Source organism: Dromiciops gliroides, chromosome 2 (genome assembly GCF_019393635.1).
Source record: "Dromiciops gliroides isolate mDroGli1 chromosome 2, mDroGli1.pri, whole genome shotgun sequence".
Classification (NCBI taxonomy): domain Eukaryota; kingdom Metazoa; phylum Chordata; class Mammalia; order Microbiotheria; family Microbiotheriidae; genus Dromiciops; species Dromiciops gliroides.
In genome coordinates this window covers 468,197,712-468,220,890 of record NC_057862.1, presented here as the reverse complement: position 1 = coordinate 468,220,890, position 23,179 = coordinate 468,197,712, and the positions used below count along the sequence as shown (strand labels likewise).

At 43.7% G+C, this 23,179-nt stretch overlaps 1 protein-coding gene across 3 annotated transcripts in view; it reads left to right on the top strand.

The window, feature by feature from the left end:
* The window catches only part of ADCY3 (adenylate cyclase 3), a 130,071-nt gene that overhangs the window by 104,423 nt on the left and 2,469 nt on the right, over positions 1 to 23,179 (top strand). For 2 of the 3 annotated variants that reach the window (XM_043989254.1, XM_043989253.1), the window contains exons 10-20: positions 2,010 to 2,152; positions 2,938 to 3,099; positions 4,520 to 4,607; positions 5,911 to 6,027; positions 7,920 to 8,179; positions 9,960 to 10,022; positions 12,149 to 12,230; positions 13,447 to 13,605; positions 16,291 to 16,437; positions 16,844 to 16,963; positions 19,341 to 19,464. In XM_043989254.1, the coding sequence (XP_043845189.1) occupies positions 2,010 to 2,152; positions 2,938 to 3,099; positions 4,520 to 4,607; positions 5,911 to 6,027; positions 7,920 to 8,179; positions 9,960 to 10,022; positions 12,149 to 12,230; positions 13,447 to 13,605; positions 16,291 to 16,437; positions 16,844 to 16,963; positions 19,341 to 19,464 (1,465 nt within the window). The remainder of the gene's footprint in view (positions 1 to 2,009; positions 2,153 to 2,937; positions 3,100 to 4,519; positions 4,608 to 5,910; positions 6,028 to 7,919; positions 8,180 to 9,959; positions 10,023 to 12,148; positions 12,231 to 13,446; positions 13,606 to 16,290; positions 16,438 to 16,843; positions 16,964 to 19,340; positions 19,465 to 23,179) is intronic. The other variant, XM_043989255.1, reaches the window with a different exon arrangement.

Below are 23,179 nucleotides of genomic sequence, written 5' to 3'. Positions count from 1 at the left end.
CAAGTCATTTAACCCCCATTTTCCCACAAAAAAAAAAAAAGAGGAAAAATAGTTTTGCTGAACTAATGAACACATTAAAAAAAAATCTAACATTATACACAGTGTCCTTTCCCATAGCTCCTCCACCTCTGCAAAAAACTGGAGGAGGCAATGCTGATGAGGAAACTGGGTCCCAGAGAAGGGAAGGGATTTGCTCAAAGTCACAAGATGACAGAATTGATACCTGAACCTAAGCCTCCCAAAGGCCATGCTGGTGCTCTTGCTTCTCTGCTATCCCACAAGATATGGCAAAGTGTTAAAGAATGCTTCATTGTGGCCATTCTTATTTTATAAGGACTCCCAAGTGATGGAGCAGTAGAGGTTGCTGATGTTAGAAGAGAAATCAAAGAAACCCTATTACTGTTGATGGCACCACCCACCTCCCCAGTCACCTAGGTTTGCAGTCCTGGTGTCTTCCTCCACTCCTTACTGAACTCATTCCACATATCCAAGCCGTGGCCAGTGTGTCCTTTTTTTTTTTTTTTTTTGTGGGGCAATGGGGGTTAAGTGACTTGCCCAGGTTCACACAGCTAGTAAGTGTCAAGTGTCTGAGGCTGGATTTGAACTCAGGTACTCCTGAATCCAGGGCCGGTACTCTATCCACTGCGCTACCTAGCTGCCCCCAGTGTGCCCTTTTTAAAAAAAAAATTAAACTTTTATTTTCAGCTCCAAAGTCTTTCATTCCCAATGCCCCCCCCCCATTGAAAGGCAAGAAATATAATACCCCTTATCCATATAAAGTCATGCAGAACCTCTTAACTGGACTGTTCAAATTGTTTACCATTTGGCCTCTCTCTTCTCTCTCCAAGAAGCCACCAAAGTGACAGAAGTGTGGGCCTGCTTAGGTCACCTCCATGCTCCCTAAACTCTTTATTGCTTCTAGGAGATATATATATATATATGGATATGGATATATGTGTGTGTATATTTATACCTATCTATATCTATATCTATATCTATAACATATAAACTCTCCTCTTGAAGTTTTTAATCCCTCCAAATCTACCCCCCCACCTACCTTTCTGGCTTCATTGGGCATTACCCCAACTCTACAACCCGAACAAATTGGCCTTCTCTCCATTCCTTATACAAGGCACTCCATCTTTTATCGTCTCCATCTTCTCTACTCCACAAACTCTAGTAGCTCCCTGTTACCTCTAGGAAGACATATACGTTCCTTTTACATATTAATCCCTTCCCAACCTGGCCTCTTCCTACCTATCCATTCTGTAAGTAGGTTCTGTGTTATCCCCATTTTACAATAAAGACACGGAGGCTGATAGCGTTAAGTGACTTTTTCAGGGTCACCCATCGAGAAAGTGTCTGAGGCTGGATTTGAACTCAGTCTTCCTGACTTCACATCCTGCATTCTATCCCCTGCACCACTTAGCTGCCTCTGTTCGTATTACCATTATCTACTACAGTGCCTGGTACATGGTAGGTGCTTAATAAATGACTTCATGAAGTCCTGGTTATGGAGGTGTTGTGGTGCAGTGGAAGGAATTCTGGATTTGGAGTTCAAATTTTGACTCTGTCACTTACTACCTGTGTGACCTTAAACAGGCTGGGTCCCCTGTCCCATCCCACCCCAGCCTAATTTTTCTCATCTGTAAAATGAGAGACTTAGACTAGATGACCTTGAAGTTCCTTTCTATCTCTAAATCTATGACCTTATGATTTATTGGTTGCTCTCCCTCTCACAAATATGCTTTTAAAATGTTTTATTGATGCTCCTTCATTTTTTATATCACTGTCACTTTCCTATCCCCCACCACAGAACCTTCCCTTGAAACAAACAACAAAAAAAAGTACAGCCAAGCAAACCAACATATCTCTGTGCATGAAAATGGTTGTCTCATTCTGTACCCATAGTCCTCCACCTTTTTGTTGAGAAGCAGGTGGGAGGCCTCACTCTCAGGCCTCTTTAGTTTCCATTCTCATATACTGTGTCCTTTTTCACTGTGGTGCAGGTGGTCAACCCTTCGTTCCCCAACCCTCGTCGACGTTTGCGCCTTCATGACTTGGCGGAGCGGGTTGTAGATGCCTCTGAGGATGAGCATGAGCTCAACCAGCTGCTCAATGAGGCTTTGCTGGAGAGGGAGTCAGCTCAGGTGTAAGTAATATGGCTCCTCTCATTGCCCACACCTTACCCCTCCTTCCCTTGCCTAATTGGCTAATGAGGGTGGGAGTGGGAAGAGTCATAGGCTAATTGGAGAGCTTTAGACTATGTTTCTGGTTAGCTAAGAGGGTTATAAAATTAGGACCATGGTCCTCATTCATTCATTCATTCATTCATTCAACAAGCATTTACTAAGCACCTACATATCAGGCACTGGGAATAGAAACACAAAAATGATCAAGTCTCTGCCCTCATGTAGCTTATAGTCTATTGGGGGAGAAAAACATATACAGAGATATGTAAATGCAAAAGGTAAACCAAAGGAATGCATAGCAACTGGGAGGAGAGGTATGTGCAGAAATCAACAAAGTTCTCTGGTAGTTAGTGGTACCTGAGCTGAGTTCTGAAAGAGGAGGGGGATTCCCAGAATCAAAGAGAGGGAGGAGGAGAGGAAGGAGGACGAGGAAGAGCAGGCGAAGTGGAAAGAAGAGGAGGAGGAGGAGGAGGAGGAGGAGGAGGAGGAGGAGGAGGAGGAGGAGGGAGGGGAAGGGGAAAGGGGGAGGAGGAGGGCACAAAGAGGAGGGGGAGGAGGGGAGAGGGAAGAAGAGGAGGAGAGGGGGAGAAGGAAAAGGGAGGAAGAGAAAAAGAGGAAGGGAAGAAGAGGAGGGGGAGGGAGAGGGAAGAGGACAAGAGGAGAGGGGGACATTCCGGGTATAGAGGACAAGCCTGTGCAAAAGATAATTCACTGGGACTCATTTTCTGCCCCCCCCCACCCCCAGGGTAAAGAAAAGAAACACGTTCCTTCTATCCCTGAGGTTTATGGACCCTGAGATGGAGACCCGGTACTCGGTGGAGAAAGAGAAGCAAAGCGGGGCTGCCTTCAGCTGCTCCTGTGTTGTGCTTCTCTGCACGTCCCTGGTGGAGATCCTGATTGATCCTTGGTGAGGCTAGGGACATGATGGAGGGCACGTAGTGCATTCTCTTGGGCCTAAATAAGGAAAAAGAGCAACTAGATAGCTTAGTGGTTGGAGCACTGAACTTGGAGTCAGGAAAATTTGAGCTCAAACCCTGCCTCGGAGACTTGCTGGCTGTGTGACTCTGGACAAGTCACAAAGCCTCTCAGCCTCAGTTTCCCCGTCTATAACCTTACAAGGTTGTTGTGAGGACTGAATAAGATAACATGGGCAAAATGTTTTGCCAACCTTAAAGCACTATGCCAATGCTATTATCCTCGTTAAATGAGGATGGGGTTTTGTCTGGTTTTGTCCTTCTCAGACCACAGGATTCAGTGAGGTCCAACAGCGAGGTAGAGACTCAGCACACCTGAGTGCTGGCCTCAGCTCTCCCCCAGACTTCAGTGAACCTGGATGGGTGTGAACAGGGGAGGGTTAGGACTTCTGTTCCATAATCCTTCCCCCTTCCCTTCCCCTATCCACCCCCTTTATGCTCCAGTGCTTGTAATCAACCAGGATGGTGTTGGAGTACAGGAGGCTGAGTGGGAAGAGGGTCCAGGGAAAGATCAGAGGCCATAGCTAATGTGGGGTCCAAAATTGTCCAACCTTCAAGGAAAAACCACCGAGACAGAGCTCCAAGCCAATAGTACTTTATTAAAGGGTCCATGGCTCCCTCTAATGAAGTGGACCTCAGGTCTTCCTCAGGATCTGGGATCTCTCTGGTCCCTAGAACCTTCTTTTTATAGGGTTTGATACCTGGACACTCTGGAGAGGCAAAACAAAATACTAAGTCCCATTGGTTGATAGATCTTCTGAGGGTCAAAAATGAGGCATCAGCAAGAGGGTCACAGGTTGGGCAGAGCACAGGGATATCTCTATAGACTAGCTGGTCATAAGATGGTTGGGTTCCTCCTCATGTTAGGCAAGAGGAGATGGTAGTACAGAGATACCAAGAACAAATTACCATACCATGCCACCCACACTAGGCTTGGACATGGAATCTGAGCAAAACAAGATAGAGACACCTTTGTCAGCTCTCTTGTGGTTTCACAAATGAGCTTCACAACTGGTAAACAAGTAGTGAACATTGAACTAAAGTTGTCGAGTCCTACTATAAAAGCCTGCTATAAGAACCCATTTTATTCAGTTATTTCTATAGGATTTAGGTAAAATATCAAACTGATTAATACTGATTGGAATGGAGTAGGGGCCCTAATGAGTCCTATCTCACACTAACAAGGACCCAGGGGAGTCTGAGACAAGATGGCGGTGGTTTGGGAGCCATGTACCCAAACAGGGCTGGTTTCTGCTTTTGCTAATCAAGCCTAATGTATCGTTTCCTTTTTTAAGAGCACTTGCCTGGACTCTAGGTTCTAGTGCTTTCTCACTTCCATTTTCTCTCCTTCAGGCTGATGACAAATTACATGACCTTTGTGGTTGGAGAGATTCTGCTGCTGATTCTGACAATCTGCTCGATGGCTGCCATCTTCCCCCGGGTAAGGTGCCTTGTGGTTTGCTTAGTCTAGAAGCATTCTGAGGGGCAGGGTATAGAGCAAAGGAGACCATGGGGGAAATTGGTGACTATACTATCATAGAACTTTGTAATAACCACAGAGGCAAAAGTGGGTGTGGACATAGGGTCAGAGTAATTAGAGCTGAAAGGAACCTTGGAGATCATCTTGTCCAATGGCCTCCTTTTCCCAATATGGACGCTGTAACCTGACATTTCTGAGTTAGGTTATTAAAGCTGAAAACTGCACTAAGACTTTTGGGACATGCTGTGCCAGCATCTTGGGTATCCGTAATGACGCTGGTGCTATATCCTCTTTCTCATTTCTTTGCCTGTGCTCTCAACAACTTTTTTCACAACACATTTCAATTATGTTGAACAACGCCTGAGGTGGCACTGGCAATAAATGGCAGACCCGAGATTCAAACCCAGCTCCTCTGACGCCACATCCAACATCCTCATCTAGGTATTCAGTGGCACATTCCAGCCATCTATGATACAGGCTGATTGTGGTTGATATGATACACAGCAAGTACATTCCATGCCACATCTCCAGGCCCAGTCTTGTTGCTGACATGAGTGTGCAGTTTCTTGGCAGCCTATCAGGCACTCCATTAGACCCTTAATAGTTGTTTCTGAAATTATTTGGTGGCTTGGGAAGATGAGGCTAGATCCAGAGTTAGCACCAACACCAGTCAGAGCAAATCTCTACTCCCCTGGGACAGCCCCCTATTCACACAGATAAATAACATCTTCACCCACTTTCCCCTAGAATTGAAAGGCAGTCAAAGAAGTGCCTGGAACTGGTTTTCATCTACAATGTCATGTTATAGGCTTACAGACAATCAAGCAAGGGCTTAGAATTTTATATACCTAAATATCTATAGATTTGCCATTATGCTTTCTCCTTCCTACCTTGCATCCCCACCCTACCCTCCTAGAAAAACTTTTTTCTTGATGTATCCAACAGTGACTGTCCCATCATGGGCCTGCATTGTGCACTCTTGAGACAGCTCTGCTGGAATGAGAGCAGAGTCAGACAGGCAGCTGGATCTTCACCATCAAGAAAAGAGCAGGGTGATTTGATGAGCTGTGGGCTGCCTGGATCCTTATGCTTTAACTCGACTCTGCCTGACATTGTCCATTTCCTTCTTGATTATTTCCTTGTAACTGCAGAGCTGCTGACCAGGCTCCCAGAATTGAGCTGTAGCAATATTCAGGGGAAGCTAGCAATTATGTCTTCAGGAAACAAAAGTCCTCATCTCTCCTGAAATTCTTTTCCCTTTCAGCAATTCCCAAAGAAACTTGTGGCCTTTTCTACCTGGATTGACCGGACCCGTTGGGCCAGGAATACTTGGGCCATGTCCGCCATTTTCATTCTCATCTTGGCCAATGTTGTGGATATGGTGAGTTCCTTGACTTGCTGACTCCTGTCCTGGGTGACAGAACCCCTCTGCTTTCCTATTGTTTTATATGGTCAAATTAGACCATATATCCCACTATGCATCAGCCATTCCCTCTACCTAGTAAGAAATGGGTTTAATGTGAATTTATAGGCCTAGAGCTGGAAGGGACCTTTGCAAATCTGCAAAGTACTTGGTGCCAGTCTGGGAGGAGCCGATGCCCTCATATGCTACTTGGGTGTATATTAAAGGTTCTCTTAATACAATAGAATTGGAGTCAACTCACCCAGAAATCCCAGCAGGAGTGGCCGGTCCAGATGAGTTGTACATGGCCTTATTTTTAGTTATTTCCTTTTCGCTTTGCCTTGAAACACATACCAGAGCCTAGGAATTCCTTATTGGACACTGAGAGCTGAGCCCAGGAATTTTCCTGTATTGACCTATTTTTTCAGATGAGCTGCTATTGCCAGGAAAATATTCAACCAGGTCGAGTAGTCCTAGGTGTAATCACTGAGGTAAAACCTGAAGGCAATCAAGTGAGATAAATCTCACCTGCTGTTCATTCTTTTTCCTCATAGCAGTAACACTGCGTAGCAATAGAAGGTCTGTTATCCTCTGGCATGCCTTTGCTTCTGAAGTGATCTTTCACTAACAGTCCAAGAAAGATGATAGTACTAGTCAGGAAAAAATATGGTGGTGCAGTGGATAAAGCACCAGCCCTGGCTTCTGGAGGACCTGAGTTCAAATCCAGCCTCAGACACTTGACACTTACTAACTGTGTGACCTTGGGCAAGTCACTTAACCCTCATTACCTGGTTATATCCTTTAATTGATTAATTTTTTCTCTAGTAGTACTTCCTATTGCCTCCAGGATCCAATATAAGATCCTCTATTTGGCATTAAAAGCCCTTCATAACCTGCCCCACCCCACCCCTCTCTTCTCCAGTCTTCTTTTACCTTATTGCTCCCTCCCCCACCCCCACCCCCACACATGTACAAGTACTCTGTAGTCTAGTGACACTGGCCTCCTGGCTGTGCCCCTGTCTGGAAGGCTCCCCCTCCTCATCTCCAGCTCCTGACTTTTCTGACTTCCTCCAAGTCCCACCTAAAATTCTACTTTCTATAAGAAGCCTTTTTCAATACCTTTTCATTGTAGTGCCTTCCCTCTGTTAATTATTCCCACTTTATTCTGTATGTAGCTTGTTTGTACATAGTTGCTTGCGTGTTGTTGTTTCCCTGAGACTGTGATCTCCTTGAGGGAAAGTGCTGTCTTTTGCCTTTCTTTGTATTTCCAATGCTTAGCACAGTGCTTGGCACATAGTAAGTGCTTAATAAATATCTCTCAATTGACTAATTGATTTGGAAAACTCTGGGGTGATAAAATATTCCAATCACCAAAAACTATTTGATTTGAGTCTGCAAAATGAGTATGTACGAGAACAACCAATCTTTCTTTGCCATTGTTGCTGTTTGGCAAAGATACTGGAGTGGTTTGCCATTTTCTTCTCCCCAGCTCATTTTATAGATGAGGAAACCAAGGCAAACAGGGCTAAGTGACTTGCCCAGGGTCACACAGCTAGTAAATGTCTGAGGTTGGATTTGAACTTAGGAAGATGTGTCTGACTACAGGCCCAGCACTCTATCCAGTTCACCACCTAGGTGCCCTTATGATCCTTTGACTAGACCCTATCTGACTCCTGAGAATAATGTTGCAGTACATTTTGGGTTGAAAAATACTGGACAGATGACTGTATGCTCTGAGGTGCCTTCTAGTTCCAGAAATGATATGATTTTAGGGTACCCTATGGCACTTGAATTAATCCTCACCCCCTTTGTTGCCTGCTTCCTTTGTCTTATCCATTTTTGCTCATCTTCTTTCTCTGCTCCTCATTTAGCTCAGCTGCTTGCAGAACTACACAGGAATCACCAATGGGACAACAGTGACCATCATGGAAGGGGGCTGTGTAGACAATCCCAAATACTACAGCTACATTGCCGTGTTGGCGCTCATTGCCGCCATCATGCTGGTGCAGGTCAGCCATATGGTGAAACTCACACTCATGTTGCTGGTCACAGCAGCCGTGGGTGTCATCAACATCTATGCCTGGCGCCCCATCTTTGACGCTTATGACCGAAAACGCTTCCAGGAGCATGAGTAAGCCAATACCCCTTTCCTATGGAAAGCCCTCCACACTCTACCCATAGCCAACCCAACCTAGTCAGTCATCCTTTGGCCATGTCTTCCATCCCTCATGCCTTCCATTTTCCCTTCCCTGGCATGGCCATTTCAGGCTATTCACCTGCCCCAGGTTGCTCACCCTTTGCTCCAGTACTTAGGACTAGGACAGGCTAACCGTCTTCTAATCCATTTGACTCACTACTGAAAGGTTGTACAGTTGGGGTACAGAGCCATTTCCTATCCTAGGGTGCAGTCTGGGTAGCCAGTCCCCAACAGTGGTAGGAGGGGGGAAAAGTGAGGCTGAGGCTCTCATTGCCCATTCCCCTACCTTGATTATTATTATTGTTGTTATTTTTTGAGGATTTCTGAAGCATTTATTACAAATATGATTATTTGAGTAAACATTTTGGGGTGAAGCAGAGGACATTAGAGGGAAGGAGAGGACAAACAGAGTAATGGGTCTCCAACATAAAATGCACACAGACAAAGCCATTTGGTTAGTTTTACCCCATAGCAGTGTCAGGGACTGGTTCCCATCCTACTTTCTAATGCTTTACTGTTTTTACTACTATGGAAGTGACAGAGCCAAGCGGGGGTCACCTGGGGAATAGAAGGACAGGAGTAGGAGCCCACCCCAGCACTGTAACCACTATTTAACCTCAGATAGCCCCAACTCAGCCCTAAGCAAAGGTGTTTGTTCAATAAACAAGGAAAAATCCTGGGGAAAGAGAGACCTCAGTATCTGACCTTTGTCTTACTTGTACTTTGAGATCCCCCTTTTACATCTGTCCTGGACTTGGCCCCCTTAGGTTGGGGAAGAGAGGGCTGGTGGCCCTTCCAGCTAGTCCCCTATTTTTCAAGGCACCCTGAGCTAGCAAAGAATTGTAATAGACTGAATTAGAAAGATTCCTGCCGCTCCCCACCAAATAAAGCCATCACTGCAAATACAAATTTATTGTTAGGAGTTTAATACCTGGTACCAAAAAGTATCCCAAGATAATTCTCCTTTGTGATGTAGTCTGTTTATGGGGGACCAGCTTATCCACCCTGGAATTATAGTCTTTTACAAATGTGCTCCATATAGAGGGGTGTGCTGGTAAATATTCAACAACTGGCATCCCCCCCCAAAAAGAAAAACTTGTACTTATAACAGACTTTTAAGTTTAATCTGCATGATTAACATTTTCCCCATCACATTATTAAGTATAAATAATCAACAAAACAATAAATCAAGCCCTGATTTGCAACATTTGCCAATTTTCTAGCTGCAAATGCTGCTGAAAATTTAATAATTGAGAGCTGGCCCGAGCTGGCTTCAGCACACCCTTGACTATGTCATTCCTTAAAAACAAAACTGCTACTCTGGCCACATCATGAATATTAATGTGCTCCTTTGTCTAAGGCCTTCTTTATTCTGGATCATGGCAGGTGAGATAAGTAAAGGGGCATTGTGTCTTTTCTTCACTTCTCCTTAATAGAGTTAAGCACTGCCTCTTCTCTCAAGGTCCTTCTCAAATACTCTCAGCCTAGAAATATAACAATAAGGTTTGGGGGGATGGGTGGGAAATTTAGGTGTTTTAAGGGAAGACTAGCTACTAAGGAAAGGGGCTGACCCAGGGAGTCTGGAGCTACCCTAAGGAAGAGAGTGGAAGGTACCAGGATATAGAGAATAGGGTGAGCATGATTGATATTCTGATATGCCTACTTGGCTCTGGGACCTAAATAGGAAGTGACTGAACTATGTCTGTCCTATTAGCTTCCCACCCCTGGTCATTACAGAGAAGATGCAGGTGTTCACCACCCTCAATGGCACAGAAGGGTAAGGATCACTGCTTTCCTCTTCCCTTCACCCTCCTCATTTCCACTTTGTCCTTTCATTTTTGTAAACTTATAGTGCTTTTTTGGGGGGTGGAGGCTGTAATATATTAAAAGGTACAAGATGTTACCCTTTGAGGGATGCACATGGGAGAGCAATGTGGGAAGATAAAGACCCAGGTGAGACCTTGTCCCTGGGTCTGAGCCTTGTTCTATTAATTCAGGGAGAACTTCCAAAAGAGGACAGATGGTAAAAGGACAGGGTGATTGATGGTTGGGTAAAGAGGACTGCTTTATGGGTTAAAAGAAGGAATGGGGAGGGAGGAAGAGAGAGAAGAATAGAGAAAGAGACAAGGATGAAAGAGAAAAGAGAATAAAAGATAAGAGAAAGGGGCAGCTAGGTGGCACAGTGGATAGAGCACCGGCCCTGGAGTCCAGAGTACCTGAGTTCAAATCCGGCCTCAGACACTTAACACTTACTAGCTGTGTGACCCTGGGCAAGTCACTTAACCCCAATTGCCTCACTAAAAAAAAAAAAAAAGATAAGAGAAAGAAGAGATTGAGCATGAGATAAAAGAATAAGAGAATGAGAGAAAAGACAGTAAGTGAAAAATAAGGGTATGAGGGAGAGAAAAGAATGGAAGGAAATGGAATGAAAAGGAAGAAAAAGAAAAGAGAATGAGAGGGGGCAGCTAGATGGTGCAGTTGATAGAGCACTGGCCCTGGATTCAGGAGGACCTGAGTTCAAATCTGGCCTCAGACACTTGATACTTATTAGCTGTGTGACCCTGGGCAAGTCACTTAATCCTCATTGCCCTGAAAAAAAAAAGAAAAAAAGAATCAACTTAAAGAAAAGAGAATGAGAAAAGGAAAGAAAGAGAAAAGAATTGGAAAAACAAAGAAAGAGAATGAGAGAAAAGAGAATGAAAGACAAGGATAAAAGAATGAGAGAAGATGAGAATTAGATATAAGAAGAGAGAAGAGGATAAGGATGAGATATAAGAAAAGAATGAGAGAAAAGAGAATGAAAGAGAAATAAGAGAATGAGGCAGAGAAAATGAGAGAAAAGAGAAGGAGAAAAGGAGGAAAAAGAATGAAAAAGGAAAGACAAGAGAACGAGAAAAGAGAATGAAAGACAAGAGAAAGAAAAGAATGAGAGAAAATACCAAGAATGATAAAAAGAATAAGAGAAGAGAATGAGAAAAGAAGAGAAAGATAAAAGAGAATGAGAAAAGGAGAGGGAGATATAAGAGAATGAGAGAAAAGAATGAAAGATGAGAGAAGAGAATGAGGGAAAGGAAAGAAAATTGCATAAAAGAATGAAAAAGAAGAGAATGAGAGGAAAATGAGAGAAGAGAAAGAGTAAAGAAAGAAAAGAATGAGCGGGAAAAGAGAAAGAAAGGGAAAGAAAATGAAAAAAAGGAAAGGGGAGAAAAAAGAGAAAAAAGGAAAAATTGAGATTTAACAAGGGAGAGAAAGGAAGGAAAGGGAATGAGAAAGAAGTAAAGAGAATATTGAAGGAAAGAAGAAAAAGAGAAAAAGGAAGAGTTGAAGGATGGAGCAATTATTGGAAGATAGCCATGTTTGTCTTCTTGCTTGGGTCCTCCAAAGATCTGACTGATCGGGGGTAGTGGGAGATGATGACTACAGGACATAGTGACTTCTTCCTTCTCAGAATTCATATGATTAAAGAAGCATTTGTTGTGCCCCTATGTCTGAGCCGCTGCACTCCTTCTGTAATTAGAAGTGGTCAATAATAGTAATATATTCATCCAACACTATGTACCCTGAGGTGGCTGGTCATATGATCTGAGTTGGGCAAAGAGTAAGTGTAGCCAGAAGATTCATTAATGTTCAACAGGCAAGTGAGGAACGTCTTCAAGTCTAGGAGGATTTGGGTCTTAATGTGGAGGGTGTCTAGGAGCCAGGGGAAGGGTATTGGGTGGGGTGGAGCTAGGAAGCAGTAAACCCTGGGTTAACCTAAATCGTGGGTTCTGTCCCTATATTTCTTGGGCTAGCTTCCAAGAGGTAGAAGGAAAATCCTTATCTGAGCCAAGCCCAGTTACATCTCCAAATACCTTACATTCTTTATGTTCTTTGTCTCCCTGCTCCACCTTTGTCCTGGCCCAGGCTGCCTTTGATCCCCTCCAAGTACTCCATGACAGTGATGGTCTTCGTGATGATGCTAAGCTTTTACTACTTTGCCCGACATGTGAGTAACTCTGTTCTCTGTACCCAAGCCTTAGAATGTACTAGAGGGGCAGCTAGGTGGCACCATTGATAGAGCACCAGCCCTGGATTCAGGAGTACCTGAGTTCAAATCCGGCCTCAGACACTTAACACTTACTAGCTGTGTGACCCTGGACAAGTCACTTAACCCCAATTGCCTCACTAAAAAAAAAAATGTACTAGAAATCTCTGGGTTGGTTTATTCCCTGGTCTGGGAGCTCAGGATCTAGCTACGGTTTCTCTTTCATTGACTTGTTATGTGACCCTGGGTAAGTCACCTCCATTTCTGTGCTTTGGTTTGACTTTTCTCCTTTCTCGGGGAAGACTCTTGTGAGGAGTAACCAGTGGCTCATCAGCCCATTTTTGTGGGCAGAGTTCCTGTTTAGATTCTGTGCTAAATAGATCAGGAGGCAGATCTGTACCATAGAGAGAGCCTTTGAGTTGGAGGTTCCAAAGTTAACCTTAGTTCTCTCATGGGTGTGGATGGGATCTTTGTTGAGGTTTTCTTGGCAAAGATACTGGAGTGGTTTGCCATTTCCTTCTCCAGTGGATTAAGGTAGACAGAGGTTAAGTGACTTGCCCAGGGTCACAGCTTGTAATTGTCTGAGGCTGGATTTGAACTCAGGTCTTCCTGACTCCAGCCCCAGCACACTCTCTACTGACTGACTCTAGAGGCCCCTTTACCACTTGGTATTGGTTTCCTTATCTGTAAAGTGAGGAAATTGTACTAAAGGGCTTCTGAGGTCCTTTCTAACTTGAGATCTATCATTCTAAGGTATTGTGTATGGGCTGGGGCTTCTGAGTCTTAAGCCTAGCTCTGGTACTGATGTTCTAAACCAGATAAACCTTTTCTACCTCACTTTCTCAAATATTTTGCTACATTTCTGCAAAGTTTTCCCATTAGTAACTGCCCATTCCTAGCTCCAGGGCCTCTTGACTTTGGGATAGTGGAAGGAGCACTGGCTCTGGAGTTAGAGGACATGGGTTCACATCCCATCTTTATTCTGACACATGCTGCCTGTGTGATCTTGAGAGAGTGACTTAGCATCTCTGGGCCTCTATGTACTTATCTGTGTAAGGAAGGAGCTGGACTAGGTGACTTCTAAGGTCCCTTCCAACTTGAAATCTGCCACCTTTGAATGAACCTCTGACCTTCCTCTGGCCCAACTGTGGATCGTGCTATTTTCTTGGATTGGCAGGTGGAAAAACTGGCCCGGACCCTGTTTCTATGGAAGATTGAAGTCCATGACCAGAAGGAACGTGTATATGAGATGAGACGCTGGAATGAGGCCTTGGTCACTAACATGCTGCCAGAGCATGTGGCTCGTCATTTCTTGGGCTCAAAGAAACGGGATGAGGTAAGAGGGTGGGGGGGGGGAACTTGATACCATTACTGTAGGGTGAGGAGAGAGGGGAAGGTTCCCAAACATCCCTGGATGGGACCTGCCCATTCTCTAGTGGCCCTACCTTATGGTGAGGATCAAATAAAACAATCAATTGGTAAACACTTTTTAGGGACCTACTGTGTGTCAGGCAGGAGGTATTCAAAGACAATGAAACAGTCTTGCCCTCAGAGAGCTTACATTCCATCAATGTACATGAAAGTGCTTTGTAAAACACAAAAGGTAATCTTCTGGCAGTGTGTCCTTTGAGAGAAGTAGTCTTTTACTTTTCTTTGTATGCACGGTGCTTGGCACATGGTCAATACCTAATAGATGTTTATAGACTGACAATCCACCCATAAGCAATTATTTATTATAGGGGCCCATGTGGTGTAATGAATACTCTTGGATGTTACAGCACTCGGAGGAGCAGGCATTTCCCATCTCAAGGTCTTTAGTCCATGATATACCAGACTAAGACTTCTTTGTATGTGTGTTTACAAAGAATGGTCTATTTGAAGGGGGTAGGGGAAGGGTGGTGTTAAGTAGGGAAGGACAAGGTGTATTGATTATATTGGTGCATTGAAAGTCAGCATGGCATTGTTGCTTGGGGTGGGGGGTGCAGTCTCAGAGTCAGAAAGACCTGAGTTAAATACTTACTGGCTGAGTAATCCTAGGCAGATCACTTAAACCTCTCCATATCCCAAGCAACTCTTTGTACCTATAAATTGTGGAGAAAGTACCCATCTGCATTGCAGCATTGGTATAGCATCCCCATCTTATTTTAGCAAGTCAGAGAAAGTCTGCCATAGAGTGGGTGGACTCATTCTCTTGCTTTGCCTCATATAGTAGGCACTAGTTCCAGGGACTTGCTTCTGATACTGTCCTAATTTTTTAAAAAAATGTTTTACTTCTATGTAACACAGGCTCTGGGTTCACTCTTTCAATGCCTTACAGGTTGGGTCCCTATAGGGTGTCTGACTTCTTCCCTCAAGTTTCTAGGGGTAACCCTGAGGAGTTAAAGGGAGTTTTTTCTAGTACTTTTGCTCTTGAGCCCCCAGTGGTGTAGTACTCCCCCACTGATTATCCAATTAGCCAGGAAAAACTAGGTGGCACAGTGGATAGAACATGGAGCCAGGAGTCAGGAAGACCTGAGTTCAGATTCAGCCTCAGACATGCACTAGCTGTGTGACCCTGGGCAAGTCATTTAACCCTATTTGCTTCAGTTTTCTTATCTGCAAAATGAGCTGGAGAAGGAAATGGCAAACCACTACAGTATCTTTGCCAAGAAAGACCCCCAAAAGGGGGTCTGGACATGACTAAAAAAATGCCTAATCAACAACAAAATCAATTAGCCAGCCAGAATTAATTAACTTTCAGTTAGGGATATTTACTAAGCAGGTATAAGAATAGTTGGCATAAAACATTCCACCGGAAGCCTGGGCCTCACTCCCCAACAAGAACAAACAGAATATAGGGAAAAGTGGGCTCAAGCTTAAAAACACTTGTCACAAGAAGATACCTCACATGTCCTGGTTCCTGGAAGTTCTTTCCCCGTCCTCATCGGGTGGGTCCTCATGAAGTTCACCTTAGGCACAGTGTAACTTTCTGCCGGGCTCCTTGTAGAGTCCTAAAGTTACCTTTTCCTCTATGTGTCTAGGTTGTCTTTGGGTCCCAATACAAAGACACTGTCCTTCTGGGAAACAACCATGTGAAATATAAAATCTTCCAACCTTTGAAATTTACATGGTCATCCTTTGGTCCAGAGGTGGAGAAGAGATAGAGGTTCTTTCCTAAACCCCGCATGTTCCCCCCGCACCCCATAAAGTCATTTTGTCTCAGGGGCTTGGCTGGAACTGCTTCCCCAGTTAGGCTGGCCTGCCACTAGAATGCCAGATTCAAATTAGTTCACTATTTTTATACAAGCCCACTGTGTGTGATCCACTTTTCAACCAATCCCAGGGTACTTCCTGCATAATACAATTTCATTTCCTCCAATATTTGGAAATATTTTGTTCCTTCCAGTTTGACGAGGCTCTTTTCACATTTGCTTTGATATCTTTGATTCAAAAGAGGTGTTCTCCTTATTAGCTGTATGACTTTGGGAAAGTCTACAAACCTTCATTGCCCAACCCCCCCCCAAAAAAATTAAAATAAAAGAGGTGTTCTCACCATATAATGACATTGGGGTGTAGCATACCTTGTTATTTAAGTGTGATGGTGGTGGCGGGGGGGAGGGGCGGTTATTGATCGATTCAATCAGATACCAACCTTAGAAATACTTTTTTTGGGGGGGGACAATGAGGGTTAAGTACTTTGCCCAGGGTCACACAGCTAGTAAGTGTCAAGTGTCTGAGGCTGAATTTGAACTCGGGTCCTCCTGAATCCAGGGCTGGTTCTTTATCCACTGATGCTTTTTTTAAACCATCACTGTCACTTATCAATGATTCTCCCACTTGCTATTTTATAATTAAATTGTCAAACACAGCAGATCAACACATTGGCCATGGTTGAAGATGTATGTTCCATTCCATACCTGTAGTTTACCACGTTTCCCAAGAGACAGCTGGTCCTGTGAAGGCTTGCTTGGCCCTTGTGTTTCTTAGAGTTCTGAAGACTTTCAGTGTTTATTCTGTCCCCTCTCTCCCCACCCCTTTCCAGGAACTGTACAGTCAATCATATGATGAGATTGGAGTCATGTTTGCCTCCCTGCCCAACTTTGCTGATTTCTACACAGAGGAGAGCATCAACAATGGCGGCATTGAGTGTCTCCGCTTCCTTAATGAGATCATCTCTGACTTTGACTCTGTGAGTGTCTCAGATTCACTTCTTCCCTCCCCTATCATCCACCACTGGGTGCCGACACTCCCCAGACCCTCAAACCTGGACTAGGGTACAGATTAGGACTGGGCCAAAGACTATGGAGTTGGTTGTTGGACAAGGGATGCAGTCCTTGGGGTTGTGCCTTTGTATTGGGGTCCTATAAATACTTGAAAATGCTAGGTTTTGAGGTAGACTTAGGGCAGAAGATCTTGGATCAGCAAGATGGCCTCTATGGCCATCTTGATTCCATCATCTTACCCAAGTCCCATGGAATGCTGGGAAAAGCCTCTGGGAACATTCTGAGGGTTCTCATGAACAGGAAGTCTCAGCTTTGGGGCAGTTTGTTTCCATCCCCTTACTGTGCTAATGTTTCTTATGATTCTTGCTTCAGCTCCTGGACAACCCTAAATTTCGTATCATCACCAAGATCAAGACCATTGGCAGTACCTACATGGCAGCATCAGGTGTCACCCCAGATGTCAATACCAATGGCTTTACCAGTGGAAACAAGGTAGTCACATCACTTGCCGAGAAGAGCTGCCCAGATGGAAGCAAGAGATGAGCAAAATAGGTCCTTGTTTTCAGCTCTCAGGCGTTGTGAATGCAGCCTAGCACTTTGTGCCTTTCCTGGGCCCTTGTTATATCCTGTTTTGTAGTATGGTCATTTGTGTGAATGTCTTATCTCCCTAACTAGACTGTGACCTCCTTGAGGTCAGGGATCATGTTGTAATCATCTTTGTGTCCACAGCCTGGGCCAGGCTCAGAGTAGATGCTTAGTAAATGTCAAATTAATTGATTGAGAAGGCCTTGGCTGGTAGAACAGAAGGGTAGCTGTGTATTCTCATGTCTCATCAATCCAACCGATTCAAGAGAGGAGTCTAAGTTTTGAGGTCATAGATCTACAGCTGGAAGAGCTCCTCCAGAGGACCTCTCCATTTTATAGATGAGGAAACTGAGGTAGAGAGGTTAAGTGAGTTGTCCAGGGTCATGCAGCTAGTGTCTTCAAGGACTATACTCTATCCACTTCCTTAGGCTGCCTCTCATAATGTAGTAAGAAACATCTGCCTGGCAGGTTTTTTTCCTAAAACCAATATGGGTTGGTGGCACACTTCGTGTTTTTCTATTTTCCTGCCTTTTTTCTCTGTCTCTTCTTCTGCTTTTCCATTATCTTAATTTCTCCTTTCCTTCCTTCCAAATTAAATACATTTATTGAATGGCCATAGATAAAAGGTTGGCCTTGGTTTCAGGACATCCTGGGTTCAAGTCCTACCTCTGATACCTACTGGCTATGGGACCTTGCCTGACACATTTTTAGCTGTGTGACCCTGGGCAAGTCGCTTAACCTGTTTGACTCAGTTTCCTCATCTGTGAAACGGTGATAATAATAGCACCTACCTCCCAGGATTATTGTGAGGATCAAATGAGATAATTTTAAAGTGTTTAGCGCATAGTAGGTGCTATATAAATATTAGTGATTATTAAGGCATTTAACCTCTTAGTATCCCCAGGCGACTGTCTAAGATGATAAGGGACAGGAAAATTACTGATATTTATCAGTGAAGGGGGTTTCCACTCTGGAAGCTTCCTATGCTAGATTGCCTCCCTTTAGCACAAACGAATGAATGAATGAATGAATGAGTGAATCCATGAATCAGTGAATGACGCAGTGTCTACTTTGTTCAAAACATGATACTGGGTGTTCTGAGGAACAGAAAGCAAAAAGTAAGATATCATTCCTGCCTTCATAAAGTTTACTCTCTAGGTAGGGAGACACACACATGTAGATCAAAGGATAACAACCAATTCAAAATTTAAGTTAAAGACATAGTAGAAGAGACGTTACATGCAAGTATAGATATCATAATATGGAGGAAAGAACAGTGACCCAGTAAGCAGCAGTCTGGGATTCAAGGTTTTGCCACTAAATAGCTGTGTAACCTCTGGGTAAGTCACTTAACTTCTCAGGGCCTCAGTTTTCCCATTTATAAAATGGGAGGGGTTGGATTAAGAGCTTGCCAGCTTGAAGACTCCATGCTTTTATCAGTGACATATGTCTAGTTGCCAGATGAATATTTTGAATTGTGGTTGTTAAAGTAGTTCAGGGAAGAAAGAGCTTATTTATGAATGGGCTTATCAGGACTTCTTATCTCTTATTATTTATGAAGTACCTGCTATATACTGGCTACTATGCTAGGTGGTGGGAATACAGAGACAAAATAGGAACATTCTCTGTCCTCAAGGAGCTTATAGTCTAACTAGGGAGACGATATGTACATATACATATATTCAAAATAAAAACAATTTCTTGGGAGGGAGGCACTAGCACCTGGAGGGATCATAAATTTAAAGCCAGATGGGACTTTAGAAGCCATCTACTCCAACACCCTCATTTTACAGATTAGGAAACAGGCTCAGGGAAATTGTGATTTACCCAAGGTCACAAAGTAAATAGAAAAAGTAAGATTTTAATACAAGTCCTTTGACTCCAGAGCTAATCCTCTTTCTACTGTACCACACTACCTTCTCAAGCAAAAGTTCCTGTAGAAGAAGTAGGATAAGGAAGTTTCATGGAGGAGGGAATACTTGAGCAGAGTCTTGAAGGAAACTAGAGCTTCTATGAGGTGGAGGTAAAGAGAGAATGCATCTAGGCATGGTGCTTCTTGGCATAGGAGATGGAGTGTTGTGTGTGAAGAACAGTCTTAAGTTGGCTCCTGCTCCCCAGCCCCTACCTCAGGCCTGCCAGTGGTGGCCCTGGCCCTGCTTAGGCCCCTCAGAGAGGGTTGATGCTAGGTCCCAGGAGAAGGCTCTTGTGTAGGTAAGATGGAGGTCTAGGGGAGTGGAAATGGGTTCCTGACTTTTTCTCTTTTGTTCCTACTATGTGGTACTAGGAGGAAAAGTCAGATAAGGAGCGCTGGCAACATCTTGCAGATCTGGCTGACTTTGCCCTGGCCATGAAGGACACGCTCACTAACATCAACAACCAATCTTTCAACAATTTCATGCTTCGCATAGGTAAGTACTAGGTCTCAAAAGTCTACAGACAAGAGTGTCTTAGTGGGGTTTTTCATGCTGCTGGGGGCTCTGAGTTACACAGTGGGATCATTGTGTTAAAAGGAGAGAAAGAATGGTGGTGAAGCTGCCATTTTTGAGATGGGTTGGGAGAAGAGGGGGAGCCAGTTGTAGAAGAGGAATTAAAATAAAAACAAGTCCCCTTTCCCACTGAACCCCCTTGGGAAGGATATACTTCATTACTCTTGTCTTCAAGTCAATTTTTTTTCTTTTAAAATGTTTTATGTATTCATTTTCTTTCTTTCTTTCTTTCTTTTTTTTTTTTTGAGGCAGTTGGGGTTAAGTGACTTGCCCAGGGTCACACAGCCAGTAAGTAAGTGTTAAGTGTCTGAGGCCAGATTTGAACTCAGGTCCTCCTGAATCCAGGGCTGGGTACTCTATCCACTGTGCCACCTAGCTGCCCCTGTATTCATTTTTTAAAACATCACTGTCCCTTCCCAATGACTCCTCCTCCCTAATGCAATTAAACCTTCCCTTCTAACAAATAACTACAATTAAAAAAATCAATTTCAATAATGATGTCTGAAAACCTCATTCTGCCATCTAGAGTTCATGACCTCTCAGCTCAGAGGCAGCAGGAAAGCTTTATCATCAGGCCTCCAGAGTCACACATGGTCATAGAATCAATCATTAGAGGCAGTAGGTGGCACAGTGGATAGAGCCCTGAGCCTGGGGTCAGGAAGACCTGAGTTAAGGTCTGGCCTCAGACACTTCCAAGCTGTATGACCCAGGGCAAGTCACTTAACTGCCCTTTGCCTCAGGGGATAACAACAGCACCTACCTTGCAGAGTTGTTGTGAGGGTCAAATGAGAAAATATTTGTAAAAAAATCATTAGCACAGTGCCTGGCACATGATGGGTAATATAGAAATGTTTATTCCTTTTCCATTTCCCCTGATAGAGTTCTGAAATATTTCACTGTTGTTTGCCTTTACATTATTGTGGTCATTGTATCATTCTCCTGATTCTGCTTACTTCACTTTGCATCAGTTCATACAAGTCTTCCCAAGTTTCTCTGAATTCCAAGTCAATTTCCATAGCTGCCTGGGACCCACACCAGCTTAGTCCTGCCTGGCCCTCTAAGTAGCTTGTCAGAGGAAGTGTCATTTCTTGTTTCAGACAGCCAGGCCTGATTTCCTACATATGAAGGTGAAGGCTTGAAGAGCAATTGGAATCATGTCTGCTGAGCACTGTGCTAGGTCATGGGGTGATGGGGGCAGTGGAGTGGGGAATACTAAAAACATGCCATGTTCCCTGCTCTTCAGGACCTTGCAGAGTAGACATGAGTGATACCACAAACATAGACAAATATTTAAAAAGTAGAGAATACAGCTTATGACAGCACAAAATTGCAGGTTAAATTGTGGTACAGATTTCTTAGAGCTAGAGGAGTCCAGAGAAGTCTGGTGAATTGATAGGTCCATTATGAAGGAGAGCCTTCAGGTATGCACAGAATTAGGATAAACCACAGGGGAAAAGGAAGGGGGTTATGGCAGAGAAAACAATAGAGGCAAAGATACTGATAGGAGAGAGGCATATTTGGAGGCCCCATGAGAAAACCAGCCTGATAGAGCAGGGGGTTCATATTGGGGAGTGGTGCTCAATAAGGTTGGATTGATGAAGTGGGGCCAGTCTATAGAAAATCTTTGAGGTCAGATAGTAGAGTTTAGATGGAAATGGAGAGCTACCGTGGATGCTTTTTTTTTTTTTTTTTTGGTGAGGCAATTGGGGTTAAGTGACTTGCCCAGGGTCACACAGCTAGTAAGTGTCAAGCATCTGAAGCCGGATTTGAACTCAGGTACTCCTGACTCCAGGGCCGGTGCTCTATCCACTGCGCCATCTAGCTGCCCCTCTACTGTGGATTCTTAAGCAGAAAACAAAATTTAAGGAAGATTTGAATGACTGTGGTACAGAATGGATTGGACAGAATGGGGTACAGGGAGGTCAGTGAGAATGACTATATCATAGCATATAGTGCCTTGTAGGTATTAAGGGGACGGCAGTCAGTTTTGTTTGCAGAGAAATGGAGGAAAGGCTACTAGAATTAACAAGAATAATTTCCTTCCTTGAAGGAAGAATGATGAATGGAATTGTAGCAATAGAAGCCAGATTATGAGTAATGAGAAAGGAAATGAAGACAACAGGAGATGACATGTTAGAGAAAGGAAAGATGAAGGAGACATTAGTTTTGAGTTTTCTTTTTTTTTTTTTGAGGATAGAGGAAACTTAGGCATGTTTGATGGCAAGGGGAATCCAGCAGTTAATCAAGCATTTATTAAACACCTGCTGTGTGTATTGGCAATATACAGACCAAAGTGAAACAGTTCTTGACCTTGTCTATGAGAAAACTACAAAATTTTCAGTGAAATGTGAAGTAGCATATACGATTTTGGTTTTTTCTAGCATAAAGTTGGTCCAAAGTATCTAAAAAAATGTAGCCTATTACAAAACTTATTGAGCAGTGAATGGGGTCTAGAACTGAGGAACATTTGGGAAACTGTGTAGTGCTTTCAGTGATTCCAAGATGCTAGAAAACCTACCTCTTCAACACTCATGTCCTCTCACAGATGCTGTATAGCTGAGAATCATAAAACTCCACAATTTTGAAAGAATTTAAGTTACAAATAACCCAAAGAGTAACTGAGAGATGTATGGTATATAGAAGTAGGCTGCATGTTACCAATGCCTACTTATGTGAAAGAAGTACCAACATAAGTTATCCAATGTTGAGTGGCCAGAAGAAGCTGATTACAGCAAGAATGGGAGGAAAAAACATTGGCCTCTGTGACAACGGGCAGAGTCTCCAGGGAAAACATGAACAGGGATGAAATTACCTGTTTGGGGTGAGGGGTCTGGAAGGGTGGTGAAGGGAGCCTTACTATCACTGGAGGGAGCACTGGTTATGAAAGCATGGACCAGGGGGCGGCTAGGTGGCGCAGTGGATAGAGCACGGGCCCTGGATTCAGAAGTACCTGGGTTCAAATCCAGCCTCAAACACTTGACACTTACTAGCTGTGTGACCCTGGGCAAGTCACTTAACCCCCATTGCCCGCAAAAAAACCCAACCAAAACACACACACACACACACACACACACACACACACACAGCAATGAAAGTATGGACCTCTGAAAGTGAAAGGTTTTAAGAAAGATATCATGGGGCAGCTAGATGGCGCAATGGATAGAGCACCGGCCCTGGAGTCAGGAGTACCTGAGTTCAAATCCGGCCTCAGACACTTAACACTTACTAGCTGTGTGACCCTGGGCAAGTCACTTAACCCCAATTGCCTCATTAAAAACATAAAATTAAATAAAATTAAAAAAAGAAAGATATCATGCCCCCCAAAAACAAAAGATAACATGCCTTAAGTTTGTGTATGTATATGTATACATATCTACATTTATTATTATTTAGATTGTAAGCTCCTTGAGAGCAGGGACTGTTTTTGCCCTTTTTTGGTATCCCCAGCAGTTAGCACAATGCCTGCCACATAGTAGGTGCTTAACAAGTGCTTATGGACTTGACTGTCTTCAAATAGTCCTGTAGTTCCATATCCTCCTCTTCTTCCTATGGGGCAGGGCTAAGCTAAAGAAGACAGTGCAACAGAAAAAGAACCAGTGGAGATGGAGAGATTTAAAATATCAGAGGCGTGAGGATG